We start from the raw sequence: 14,891 nt of genomic DNA, 5'->3' as shown, positions 1-14,891 counted from the left end.
CTCAAGAGAGTTTTGAAGAATTACAGGAACTTACTGCTAGTCATACGACAGCCAGAACATTCCAGGAAGAGGGTGGAGGTACAGATCTCTCATCTAAAACTCTTAGGGCCATATGTGTTTTAGAATATAGCATTTTCCAAATTTTAGAAAGTTAGTATAGTACACATATCATATATTATGATGTATTGAGCAGGATCTAAGAAAGCACTTCATTAAATATCATTTCTGTCACAAACGTGTGAAATTCTCACTAAAGGAATATATAATGACTGTAAAAGAAAACGAAAAGACAAGACACAGGTGGAGAAAATATTTGCAAAGTATTATTCAACAAAGAATTATATATAACATATATAAAGAACTATCAAAATTCAACGATAAGAAAACTTGATAAAAAATGTGCAAAAAACTTGAGCAGACTCTTCACCAAAGAAGATACATGGATGTCAAATAAGCACATAAAAAAGATGTTCAACATTGTTAGTTATAAGGAAAATGCACATTAAAACCAAAGTGAGATACTGCCACACATCTATTAGAATGTGTAACATTAAAAAGACTGACACTAACAAGTGCTGATGAAAATATGGAGCAACAGGAACTGTCATACACTATCATTAGGAATGTAGAATAGTACAGCCACTTTGGTACAGTTTAGCAGGTCCATAAAAATTTAAATACACACTTACCATATGATCCAGGCATTTCACTCATAGGTATTTACCCAACATAAAAGGACATATATGTTCATACAAAGACTTGTACATTAATGTTTATAGCAGCTTTATTTGCAATTGCGAGACACTGGAAAGAACCCAAATGCTAACAAGTGAAGGAATTATCAAAATGTGGTATATCCATCCAATGGAATACTACCCAGCAATATAAAGGAATCAACTATTGATACATGCAGTGACATAGATGAATCTCAAAATAATTAATGCTGAGTAAAAGAAGTGAGGCAGAAGAAAAAAAGAGAGTCTATACTGTATGATTCCTTTTATAAGTTGTAAAACGGTAGGTAATTAAGACAAACTATGGTGACAGAAGTCAGATCACTTGTTGCTTGGAGATGGAGGGCAGGTGGGGTGGGGAAGGGGCAGGTAAGCAGGCAAAGTGTTGGAGATAAACAGGTGAATAAAACACAGTTCCTACCCTTCCACAATTCATCCCAGTAGGAAAGACAGTTAAGGAAATGAATGACAGTAAAACGTTCTAAGTGCTACAAAAGAGTGCTGTGGTGGTACAGAAAATAAGCAAAATACACTGACTTTTATATTGACTCTTCTTATAAAAGTCATGGTTTCAAAGGATAAATTTGCTTCGTCTTCTTTGGTCTTTGCAAACTGTACTGCCAAGAACTCTGTGTTTCTAAATCTGCCGCTATTGTTTCACTGTTGTTTTTTGCAAACAATTAGGTAAACTGTGATTCAAATTCCTTCTCTGCCACCAACTCTCTGTATGAGTTTGCGAAAGTTTCTGAAGTCTTTATTTCCTCATAACAAGAGGGGATAATCCTACCTATCTTGTGGGGTCTTGGTAAGGACTACATGAGATTAGTGTCTCATGTCCTGAGTAAATGTCCATTTCCTCCTCACTTACTCTTTCTTTCTTCTTTACAATTACATATATTACTGTATATTGTCTATGTATATTGTATGATATATATGCAATATGTATTATATATAATATGCATAGTATATATTATGTAAAACAGTTACTATATTAGGTTCTATTTTATCTTCTTTACCATTATTTGTTATTATACACAGCCTATAAATGGATGGTTTAGGGAAAAAATAGCCCCTGATTTTATATTTAAATACCACTAACAAATTAGTGCAAAACTAATTTTTCTCATTCACAGTTAGCCAACTCTTGGTGATGGAAGGAATTTCAAATCTGTTTATGTTACTTATAAATGATAATATCATAAATTTCTCTCAGTCATAATTTACTTAACTCCAAATATGATTAATATGTCACTAGATAGCCAGAGTGGAAAAAACATAAATGATGCTACTCTTTGATTTTTTTGAAATTAAAGTTTCAGTAATGAAAAACAGGTCAATATGAAATATGACAAAAATGGAAGTTCTGTTTATCCCAATTTATGATTTAGTTCTAATTGATATTACATTTATATTTAAGCAAAGTATTCTTTAAATATGCTGAAAAGCTAAGCTAAGGTAATATTGACATGAGTTTCTAAGTTCAGATTTTAAAACCATGACTAAATAATTTGATATTTTTAAATTTGCCTTTTTGTTTATTAGGCATAATCCTCACATATGTACTTTTTATGTCTATCCATGTTTTTATAATCTTTAACTGCAGATCATCTACCCATACTCTGTGTTGACTATTATTTACCTTGAATTCAAAAATACTCAATAAAATTATTCTCTCCTAGAAAATTTTTGTAGCTCTACTAAAATCAGACAGATGCTTCTCAGATTTTCCTAATTACAGAGAATAGCAGATGCTTTACATATACATATATATTTTTATATATGCCTTCAACATGCTAAATTATTTTGCTAGTCTTTTTCACTTGATGTGTAAATCTTCAGGAAAACAGTTTACCTAATTAGTAGTTATACATAATTTTAGTTTTACACCTTTGAAACTGATCTGCTTCTCCTGTGCTTTATATAGAAGGCAAGAGAGGTTTCAGAGCTCTGCCCACTGGCCCTGGCGGTGGTTATAGCTCACTCTTTGTGGAGCCCTTCTGTGAGCTCTTAGAAGGTCTCTAATTGCTGCACCTCACTCTATTTTGGTTCCCTGGTCCCAGTTGGTGCATCTCTATTCCAGGTGGCTTCTCTATCATCTTCCTCAGTCTCTGGGCATCCTGTGCTATACCCACAGCGTAGTTTTGCTGAGGTCTCCTCATATCTCCAGGTTGCTAGTTTGGCAGGATGCATGACTACCCCGTGATAACAAAACCAAATCTCTCCTGCTTGGCTACTTCTGATCCATGAGCAATACTTACACATCACCTGCCTAGCAAACTCTAGGAGTGCAGGCCAGTCTCAAAGGCAGTAAGAGTGGTAGTAGGTCAGTCCTCAAATGTCAGTCCATGGTCCATTTTAACTTTCCCAGACAAGAGCCAAATGCAGTCCTCTGTGTCTCGCAACTTCAGGAAAGTGCACTGCAAAGTGCTTTCCCCTTAAAGCATCTACCTTACTGAGTTTAGGATTAGAAGGTAATGCTCCCCACACGTCCCCAGGGGGCGTGTAGAGGTGCACACTCACAGCCTGGCAACAGCCTTCTCCAGAGACGCTCTTCAGCCTTCATCTCACACACTCCTTTCCTCCTTTCAAGTGCCTCAGTTGAAGCATTTTAGCATCTTTTTAGTACCCCACCCCCCAAACGTTTAGTTCTTTACCATCACATTGCCATTAGTTAAATATAAGCTTGACCAAATTCACTATTGATCATAGGTTTTGTATGTGTCTTTCACCTTTCACATTCATTTTTTGTTTGGGTGGCTGACTTTCCATATCAGAGACGGAGTTAACACGGGGAAATGGATTTTTTTTTTTTTTTAAAGAAATTCACGTTCTTTTATTTATTTATTTATTTATTTATGACTGTGTTGGGTCTTCGTTTCTGTGCGAGGGCTTTCTCTAGTTGCGGCAAGTGGGGACCACTCTTCATCGCGGTGCACGGGCCTCTCACCATCGCGGCCTCTCTTGTTGCGGAGCACAGGCTCCAGACGCGCAGGCTCAGTAGTTGTGGCTCACGGGCCCAGTTGCTCCGCGGCATGTGGGATCTTCCCAGACCAGGGCTCGAACCTGTGTCCCCTGCATTGGCAGGCAGACTCTCAACCACTGCGCCACCAGGGAAGCCCTGGGGAAATGGATTTTTGACTGGACTAGGAAGGATTGGAGGAGCTAGCTCTCCAGGAGAGCCGGCTCCCAGGACCAGCCAAGGAACTCACTAACCAGAAAGAGCTGCTACCTCTCCCATGATCAGAAGAGTGAGAAAGCATGAAGTTGCTCCACCAACACGTCAACTCCCTCTCAGTTCCCCAGAAAGCTGAGTCTGCACACTGGAACCCTGGCATAGACAACCTCTATGTCTCCATGACGTTGCTTGCCCAAAGAAAACAGGCATCACTGCATTGACCCTCCCTTACTTGTAAATTCCAAATCACATGCACATGTATCTGTTTAGTAGAATCTAATTATTAACCAGAACCATAGCTGAAAAAGAATCTACAAACAAAAAAAGAGTTTTTAGCTTTCTAACCTCTGCAGTATATGCTAAAAGGTGGAATGGATATTGCCTGCCATATCATGATATGCACCAGATTTCTACAAATATTTTCGATAGAAACATTAGGGGTACACTCTTGATTTTAAAAGCCTGAAAATGTTTTTGCCTTTCTTTTGCTTATTTTCTAAGTACTGATAATAGTACTGATTATAATTCTCCTCAGAATGCTTGAAACAAGACTTCATCATCATATTCTGCCATCCAGTGTTTTGGATTCTAAATGAGAGGCAGTGTGATTAACTTTTCCTTTACAAAAAACTAAATGATATTTATATTTAGAATTCCAGAAAAAATGTGTATGCATCCTTTTTTTAAAGTAATAACTTCCTGATGTGTAATGAATCCTTTCATTTTGAAGTAAATGGCTTTTACTGAGAAATATTCTCTCACATCTCTTATTGAGAATATAAATTATTTGAATGCTCCTCTTTTTCCCCTGTATTAATTCCTTATCAATGAAGCCCATGTCCTCTGACTTCTTGGCTTATTCCCTTCATTTCAATGGCTGACTGTCTTCATGTATCCAGTGATTTTTAGTTGCTTAGTGTTACTTATAAAGGTGTAGTAGCACAGTCGTGAAGAGCCAGACTACCTGGGCTTAGTTTGGATCTAGGATAATTATTGCACCTTCCTCAGAGGATGGGTGTGTGGATTAAATGAGTTAATATCTATTAAAGTGCTTAAAATAGTGCCTGAAGTAAAACAGGAATCGTCATCACTACTGCCTCTACCATCTGGGATGGAGGAAGTTGCTTTAGATCTTGTACGGGCCTAACTGCAGTGTTGTGCTGCCTCTGTTCTGGTCTCAGTGGACGGTGGATCCGACGGCTAAAGTTGCTGATGTCCTTGAGCAACATTTGGGACTGGAAGCTCTTGCAAGTTTTTAAGAGATTTGACATTTCTACTACATAAGTTGGAATACTTCCTTTTTTCTAGTGGTCAGTGTTGGCAGGGGCCGTGCCTCCTGCTGCGGGTTAGCACCTCATCTGAGGAACTGGGAGTGAGAGTCAGAGACGTGTTAGTCGGCACAGCCCTAGAATCCCCAGGTTTATGTTTTAGAAAAATTTTCAAGCGTATGTTGTAAGTCTGACTGAATGCAAAGTATCTGTTAATTTGACATCTGATTGCTTTCCCTCTTTGAAAAAATTCAGTTTTATGGTAAATGCTTTTAACAGTAGCATTTTTCAGTTCATAGTGAAAATAGTATCAAAAAACTTTTGAGCAAAGCTGTCATATTTGATTTATTTATGCAGTGTTGAAAATTAGACTATGAACTACATAATGTGTAATATAAAATAGATCCAAGTGATGCAGATGAACATGACAGACACATTTTCAGTCTTATAAGTTTAATGATATACTTCAAATTTTGGCATTTGAAAATGGCTAGTAGATATTGAAAAGTAGTTGTATGGTGTAGATTTCCTTTGATTATGCTATATAAACAACTTATTTTAAAGTCTAGAAAATGTTTCATTTTTTTTTTTAATTTTTATTTATTTATTTATTTATTTATGGCTGTGTTGGGTCTTCGTTTCTGTGCGAGGGCTTTCTCTAGTTGTGGCAAGTGGGGGCCACTCTTCATCGCGGTGCGCGGGCCTCTCACTATCGTGGCCTCTCTTATTTCGGAGCACAGGCTCCAGACACGCAGGCTCAGTAATTGTGGCTCACGGGCCCAGCTGCTCCGCGGCATGTGGGATCTTCCCAGACCAGGGCTCGAACCCGTGTCCCCTGCATTGGCAGGCAGATTCTCAACCACTGCGCCACCAGGGAAGCCCCCAAATGCTTCATATTTTAATTATCATTACAATATATGAAAGATATGAAAGATCTGGCTTTTGTGATAATTTTAGTATACAGTAATAAAGATAAGCTATAATCTGCGCTTTCTGAGTGACTAGGTGATATCAAATTTAGTGAGTTATTTTTGTACGATCTTAATTTGTATTAAGTTAAAATTGGATAATTTTGAAAATTGTAGTGTATTGCAGCATATCTTAATTGACTATAGAAACAGCAGATATGACATATACACAAATGATATTATACTTACGTCTATTGCAAAATGAATTTATTCTGTTATTTGTACCATCATAATTATATGTCTTTTCTTAAATTGATTATAGATATTTACATGTTTTTTCTGCTTCTAGGCATGAAGAAACTGACTCTCAACCAGACCTAGGAGATGTCATTGTTGTGTTAAACAGCTTCAAAAGCAAAATACTGGAAGTACAAGTGTGTGAGGCCAAAGCTTTTTATAGGCTTTGTTCTTAATATTAAGTATTATTTTTTTGTCCTTAATTAATTAATTTTTATTTTACTACTGATTTCACAGTTTTAGTACCTAAAATGTCATATTGGAACTCTGGCAATGAAAGGAAGAAGAGGATTAAATCATGAAGGGAAGGCAGAGAGCTTGAAGATAGAAGAGAAGAAATGATTTTTTTTTTAAAGTTATGATGTGTCTACTGTATCTACTATATTTGTAACCAAATTATGTTATAAATTAGGCTTCAGAGATGAGATCAGGAATGCAGGTTGAAAAGTTACCACTTTCAACAGGAAAAAAAAAAAAAAGTGATGTTTCAAAAACCAGAAAAGTTTTTAATGATGGCAGGTTTAGTTCTTTTGGACAAACTCACCTTAAAATCAGTAACAATGCTGGTCGAAATGTTATTTAAAAATTTTAAAAGCACTGAGGAGCTGACAATAATGATAATAAGGAAATACAAAACCAAAATTAAAGGGAAAATGAGAGCCTAGTGAAGTAAGCAAGCACCGAAGCTTCTCTTATCCCAGGAAAGCTGCTATTGCCCTAAAACATTTGCTCAACCTGGTACACTTGAACTGTCATTTTGATTTAATTTGCAAGGACAGAAATTAAAACCCTAGACCCACATAAAGTGGGTAATCTATTAGAAGACCCTCTCTGCAATAAGCTGGCTATAGCTTCAGGGTAAGGATGAACCATAGTAAAGTATACCACGCAGTCTTTTAGCCCAAATTGGTATCACCTAAGAAATCAAAGGAACCCTGAGCCTTGAATTTGCACTAAAATGGCTCCAGATTAATAAGGTTTTACAGGCATCTGACAGAAACATCCATATATCTCTGGAATAAGACTACTATATCCAAATAAACAAAGAAAACCAACAGAAACGGCAAATAACAGAGAGCAGATGCACAAACACTCCATATGTTAGAATTATTGACACAGACACTGAAACAACTATGCCTAAAGTGTTTAAAGAAATAAAAGACAGGCTTGAAAACAATTGCAGGGAATAAAAAACTATAAAAAGTGCATATCTGATTTTTTTTAAAGTAGAACTTCTAAAACTGAGCAATACAATGAGCAAAGAATTCAGTGGGTGGCTTTAACAGGCCTCAAGAGAGAATTAGTGAGTTGGAAGATAGACCAAAAGACATATCCCAAATGCAACTGACCTTAAAAAAGAGGAAAACTACAGCAGAGAGTATATAAAAGGCGTAGAGAATAGAGTGAGAAATCTAAGATACCAGGATTGCGTTTAAATGTGGCTCTGCCACTCAGCTGTGTGACCTTGGACAGATTACTTAACCTCTTTCTAGCTCATTTTCCTTATCTATAATAGGAGTTAATGATGAAACCCTCCTTATGGTCTACTATAAGGGTAAGATAATTTAGCTTTATGAAGTACTTTTATGAGTGTTTAAAAATAAAATCCATTTAAATGGAGTTCCAGAAGGTGACGAAAGACAGAATGAGGTACAGGTATTATTTGAAGCAATAATAGCTGAGAATTTTCATGAGTGATGAAAGGTACTAATTTGCATATTCAGGAAGTCGAGTGATTCCCAAGCAAGATAATGAAAAGGAAATCTACACCTAGACTCTTGTTAATAAAACTGCAGAAAACAAAAGACAAAGAGAAATCTTGAGAGTAACCAGAAGAAAAAAGGAAAATTACCTTCAAAGAACTATAGTTAGCCTGACAGTTGGTTTCTCAGCAGTAATAATGGAAGCCAGAAGATAATGAATGATACCTAAAAGCACTGAAAGAAAAAAGGAATGCCAACCTCGTATAATTTACCCTGAAAAGTATTTTTCAAGAAAAAACATAAGGTATTTTCAGACAAATAAAAAACTGAATTTGCCACCAGCATGCTCACACTAAAGGAAATTCTAAATGGTATACTTCAGGCAGAAAAAGAATTATCTCAGATGGAAGATCTGAGTTTGAAAAAAGAATGAAGAGAAAAGAAAATGGCAACTATGCGGATGAATCTGTGAACAGTGAATATATAAAACAACAATAATGTCTTAGAATCTTAAAAATCAATTAAAAAACAACAATAGCATTTAAGGCATTATATAAATAGGGGTGTATATAATAACATATAAAGTTGTTATATTGACCAGGACAAGGATTATGATTACTTTTAGGCTTTAGGGCAAATCTGAATGCTTTACATTTCTAAGATAACCACTAAGAGAATAGAAACAAGGCATAATGTCATAGTGAAGAGGAAAATGGAATGAAGCAAATTAATATAAATAGACTAAGAAATAAGAAATAAAGCAGAATACATGTGCCATTGAAGAAGCACAAAATAGTAAGTTAGAATTTAACCCAATTACATTAAATGTAAATGGACTACATGTTCCAGTCCAAAGACTAAGATTGTCAGACTGGATTTTTTTTAAAATCCCAACTCTGTGTTTGCAAGAAGGAACACCTAATATATAACAATACAGTTTCAGGGTAAAGATTAAAATAAAAGTGTGGCAAAAGTATACTAGGCCAATACTAACCTAAACAAAGCTTGTATGGCTATACTAATATCAGAGATATTAAGACAACATTATGAAAGATAAAGAAGGTTACTTTATATGTGTATATAAGGCAGAAATAGAATTACCAAGAGAAACTGGCAATTCTCTATAATACTGGGATATTTTTAACATACGTCTCTCAGTACTTGATATAACAGGCAGACCAAAAACTCATTAGAGATGGAGATTTGAGAGGTGTGATTATAAATCTTGACCTAATAGATGTATATAGAACACAATAGCCAATAACACCAAATGAACAATCTTTCAGACACAGAAGACGTTGATAAAAATTAGCTTTACGTTTAGTTGAAAAGCAAGTTTCAACAGATTTCAGAAGAATGAACTCATACAGAGTATGTTCTCCATCTACAATGCAGTAGAGTAGAAATTAATATGCAAAGATAACTAGAAAACACCCATTTTGCCAGAATCTCTATAATCTAATAATGGTAGGCTACCAGAACTCTCGCCTTACATACTGCATAGATTCTAAACTACCAAATCATCAAAATTTACCTTGCATCCCACATCATAACCGGTTTCTTATCACCTCTGCTCTTTATCCTGTGATCAGTTATACATGTTTATACTCATCTTTGATACTATTTTTCCTCTACTGACTTTGGCTTCCTTTCTCAGGAAGAGAAACTTATACTCTGTCCTTGATACATTTCCTTCTGGCCATTCCAGATGAAAAATCCCACAAACTCAGACCAGCTGCTTAAGTTACTAACTCACCCCAAGCCTTTTAGGACCAGCATTCCAGCTAGTTTTATCCTAGCCCTACAAACAGGAGAGAAAAATATTATTTCTGCTGGGAGACTGGGGATGTCTTATCTTTGAGGAATTTTGATCATTGAAAAATTATTGTTTTCTTTTTCTTGAGCTGGTTTTTTTTCACTCTCTGTATTGGCTCTAATTTTACCTGTTGGTCCCTGGTATAGAGGAGGTCTGACTCTTTCACCAAAGCCACCAAATCTTTGAGGGTGATAATCATGCCCTACCTGAAGCAAATGTTCTACAGCCTAACCTTACCTAGGTGCTTCAGTTGTTTTTTAGTAACAGTCTTATCTGCTCACCTTCCATCTCTCAGAATTACACAAAAGGACAGGAAAAAGGGAGGAGAAAAGATAAGCAAGATAAAGGTTCAGCCCATGAACTCCAGTAGCCCACTAATAGGAATTCCAGGAAGGAAGAACAGAAAATGGAGGAAGGAAAGTACCCCACAGATAGAGAAATATAAACACGTTCATGTCAAGAGGTCCACAAATGAGTGAAAAATGGCCCACACAAGATCCTAAAAACTACCAAGGAGAAAAGGCAGGTCACTGCAATAGAATGACACTAACACTAGCATCAGATGTTTCATTTTCAAGACAACAAAACAAAGATTTCAGTGTTTTGAGGAAAATTACTTTGAATCTAGGGTTCTTCAGGCAAATATTCTCTGAAGGGTGAAGATTTAGAAAAATTATCTTTCACACCCCTTCTTGAAGGTGTTTGCCAGCACAATGAAGAGGAAGAAAAAAGAGGAAAATAGGTGTTTTAAGAAATGGTGAAATCAGTGTAAAAACCAATGCAAAGAAAGCTTGAAAGAGGCAGTTAATTGTTAAGCCCCAAGAAAAATGTCTTCAAGAAGACAGGAATGCCAGACAGTTAAGTAACAAGAATAATAAACTGGAAAATATTAGGTATATGGTAAAGAAGAAGTATATCTCACCACAAGAAAAAATAAATAAAATAAAATCCCAAGAAAAATTTACTTCTGTATTGGTGAAATGTGAGAAAACAGAATCCATGTGAACCAGGAGTCTCCTAGGAGGGCAGGGTGGTCGCATCCTCATAACTGTGTGGAGGAAATGTAATTGTAGCAGCCTTTCAGCTCTTCAGTGCGGTGTATTTACAGTGTCACAATAAGCACTTTTTACTGATTTTCAAGTTGTAGAATAAACATAGCATAGTGCAAAAGATACAGTTATGTTTACCAAGCTAAATGTAAATATCCATACTTACAATGCTAAAGTAAAGTTTTAGCTAATGTAAGTTGGGAGGCAGAGGGAAAAGGTAGAGATATTAGTATCCTTATAACAGGCCATGCAAGAGAAACTTGAATTTGTTGGAATAAAAAGTACAGATTTAAGCATTATTTAAAGTTACAAAAATACTCAGTAGAAGAACTAATGATAAAGATAGTATTACCAAAACTCCAGACAGAGGGGAAGGGAAGGGTGATATAAGTAAGCTGCTCATCTTTTGTTACAAAGAATGAATAATGCCTAAACTCTATGAATCAGATATACAGTAGATAACATCCACAGTTGACAATTCAGTAAATACAAGTATAAGCACATTATTTAGCAGTATATGGAGATAGCCACCAAAAACAAGAGGCTGAACTGATAGTTGAAATCAGATTGTGTCTGTAATATACTAAGATCTTTCTTGGCTTCATTTACTACAACTATCTTAGATTTACAAGGGTCACCTTGTCCATATATTTCTAACCATGCAGCATAATATTTAAATCTACAAAATTCTAAAGTTTTTCTTTACCATGCTATCTAGGTACAAAAAAAGCCAGACAGAATTCAGGAAGATATCCTTTCTGATAAAGATGAAAAAAAAGGAGTGTGGGATTCCATTAAAAGGTGATTACTAATGAATATTTTAACTATAGACCCATCAGGAGTCTAGTTTGTGGAAGCCCTGCAGATGGTAAACATTTAAGTCAAGCACAGATCTTCTCTAGAAAGGATAAGACAAATACATAAATGTTACTGATGTAAGACAGGAAACTGGAGCTATAAGACAACTGAACATAAAGGGCTGTTCAAACCAGGGGAGAGAAAGTCTATATCCAGTTAGGAGGAACCTCAGAAAAGACTCGGGAGGAGTGTGTGGCTGAGATACGTTCTAAAGGATGGACAGGAGACAGAGAGAAGGTACCTGGTTACGTGAAGTCAAAACGATTGGATACGTTTCTCAAGGAACAGGAAGGAGCCCAGGTTAGCTGGGATATTGAATATAAGGGGGAATCTTTAAGTTAGGTTGGGACCTATATTCGTTAATCAAAAAAGGAATATTTTGGCTCACATATCTAAAGAGTCCAGGAGTAGAGCTGCCTTTGGGCATTCAGGTGATATAGTCCAGAAACTCTTTCTCCAACGCCTACTTCTATTATCTGTGCTTCCTTCATTTGCAGACAAACTTTTACAAGAAAGAGCTTGCCGTCTATCTCCCATGGGAAGAGATTGCCTCTTTCCAGATAGTTACCAGCACAAGTTCCAAGTCTGACTCATTGGCCCAGCTGTTGCCTTGTATACCAGACTGAACTGATCCCTGTGACTTACTGACTAAGCTTGGGTCGTGTGACTACCTCTAGAGCCAGCAAGAAGGCCCATCCTGCCTAAACCTCGTAGAGTGAAATTAGAGGAGGAGTAGCTTACTCACCCACCCACCTGCCCACAATACCAAGTTATTGTGACTAGAAGCGTAAAGGGCGTTAGGTGGGCAAACACAGAAGTGGGCTGCTGTAGATCCACATTGTAGACAACTCTGAAAGTCCACTTTAGAGATTTGAATTTAATTTGAATTATGATAGAGAACTATTGATCATTTTTATCAAAGATAAGAAATAGAAACTTCAAGCCAAATAGCTTCAACAACCTAAGCAGATTTTGTTATACTAATCAGAAGCACTCCCGTCATTTTGGATTTTGCCCAGTTTAGGCCTCTTTTTCTATAGTTGACTCCTTGTTTGATAGGAAGAATCGTGTTACTGTCCCAGTATGTACATTGAACTGGTTACTGATCAAGAAAGGCTCGAACTCACTACTTTGAGATGACTTCAGGGTAGGTTTGTTTGACAGGGGATAATGTAACAGAATCTGGGCATTTTAAAGAGTATCTGTTCATGAGCTTCCATTAAAACCAGAAGGTAGAGACAAGGAGAGGAGTAAGGGTAACTGTTAAACTATGGCTTAGCCACTTATTACACAGAGAGGACACCAAAACAAAATGCTGCTTTGTTAGAAAGAGAGAAGGTAAGTTTGGGGGACGGTAACTCCTCCAGATACATAAGTGTATGTTACAGTGTTTTCACTTTTTTATCTCAGTTTTAATACTAACTTCAAGTGATTTTTTTTTTTTCCTCCCTGAATCAACTGTGTATTTTTCTTATTTGGGGGATTACAATGAGAAAACATTTCAAGAATACATCTGCCATAACAATTCTTATTTGGCAAAATATATTCCATGTCAATTGTGAATTGTTTAGTTTTCTAAAATCAGTCATTTTAAATATCTGTGCGTATAGAAATGAGATTTCTAATTAAACAAAAATTTTAAATAAGAAAAAGAAGAAACGATACATTATGAATACCCCAAATAAGATTCAGTTGCTCTTATATATGAGATGGGGCATATCAAAGGCTGGTCTGGGTCCAGAAAGTGGTGACAGTGACAGCTGGGCCCAGATGAAGCTGTGGCGAATGGACGTGGCTCCCCAGTGCTGCCTTATCCCTCCTGGGGACACGCCCAAGGCACAGAGGTCCCCGCAGCCTGTGGGGAGGCTCTCCCTTGCCAGAGGAGCTCTAAGCTGTGGGCGCCTCTTATAGCCTCTTATCCTGGGAAGCCACGTCCACAGCACTCAGGGGCCTCCCCTGTTAGCACAGACGGAAGTTCTGGTGTGCCACTGTTAACTCTTGTACGTTCTGTTTCTTCCCTCACGATTGGCCTTCCTGAAGCCTCAGTATGTTGCATATAGCCATGGCATGCCACAGTTCGTTCTCTGCTCTTAAAACAACTTTTGTAACTCACAAAGATTCAAAGGTATTATCTCATTAACCTAGAGAAAATATAATTGCATTCTATGTTGTCCAATTTTAAAAAGTCATAAAACTTCAAGTTATATTGTCACATGTTTAAATAATTCATAATTTTTAGGATAAGTACTTGTTTACAATGTAATAACCATTCATTTTGAAAAGGCTTCCTATTTTTATTTCTTAACAAATTTAATATTTAGGTATGTAAAGTTTGCAGATGTGTATTAAGAAAATGACAGTCACTTCTTTTTCATTCAAAGTTTCGCAAGGAGGCTGCATAAAAAAGAAGACAATGAGGAAACAGATGTTCTAAACATTTTTTCAGTTGCTTCTGGCCATTTATATGAACGCTTTTTAAGGTAGGTATATTTTTTTATTTAATGTTTTGAAAAGTAATACATTTACATGGTCCAAAAAGAATTTTTAAAGTTTAAAAAAATAAAAGAGGGCTTCCCTGGTGGCGCAGTGGTTGAGAATCTGCCTGCCAATGCAGGGGACACGGGTTCGAGCCCTGTCCTGGGAAGATCCCACATGCCGCGGAGCAACTAGGCCCGTGAGCCACAATTACTGAGCCTGCGCGTCTGGAGCCTGTGCTCTGCAACAAGAGAGGCCGCGATAATGAGAGGCCCACGCACCGCGATGAAGAGTGGCCCCCACTTGCCACAACTAGAGAAAGCCCTTGCACAGAAACGAAGACCCAACACAGGCAAAAATAAAAATAAAATAAATAAAAAAAAATTAAAAGAAGCCTCTATTACCTTAAATAAAAAGACCACTGGTAATTTCATGGCCATAAAAAAAAATAAAAAATAAAAAAATAAATTACAGTGGAAAAAAAAATCTCCCACCTCTGTTTCCTTGATACCCAGTTCCCTTTCCCACAGGAAACCAATGTTATTATTTTCATAGCCCGCCAAATATATGTATAGACAAGCCCAAATATGTATTTTTTTCTTTTTTTA

General features: G+C 36.7%; 1 protein-coding gene across 2 annotated transcripts in view; it reads left to right on the top strand.

The window, feature by feature from the left end:
• UGGT2 (UDP-glucose glycoprotein glucosyltransferase 2) overlaps positions 1-14,891 on the top strand; it is a 176,922-nt gene that overhangs the window by 132,622 nt on the left and 29,409 nt on the right. For both annotated transcript variants that reach the window (XM_036831997.1, XM_036831998.1), the window contains exons 30-32: positions 6,435-6,519; positions 11,669-11,751; positions 14,190-14,288. In XM_036831997.1, the coding sequence (XP_036687892.1) occupies positions 6,435-6,519; positions 11,669-11,751; positions 14,190-14,288 (267 nt within the window). The remainder of the gene's footprint in view (positions 1-6,434; positions 6,520-11,668; positions 11,752-14,189; positions 14,289-14,891) is intronic.

The sequence above is a fragment of the Balaenoptera musculus genome, chromosome 18 (assembly GCF_009873245.2).
Source record: "Balaenoptera musculus isolate JJ_BM4_2016_0621 chromosome 18, mBalMus1.pri.v3, whole genome shotgun sequence".
Lineage (NCBI taxonomy): Eukaryota > Metazoa > Chordata > Mammalia > Artiodactyla > Balaenopteridae > Balaenoptera > Balaenoptera musculus.
The sequence above is the reverse complement of the archived record's forward strand: the minus strand, read 5'-3'. Positions and strand labels throughout refer to the sequence as shown.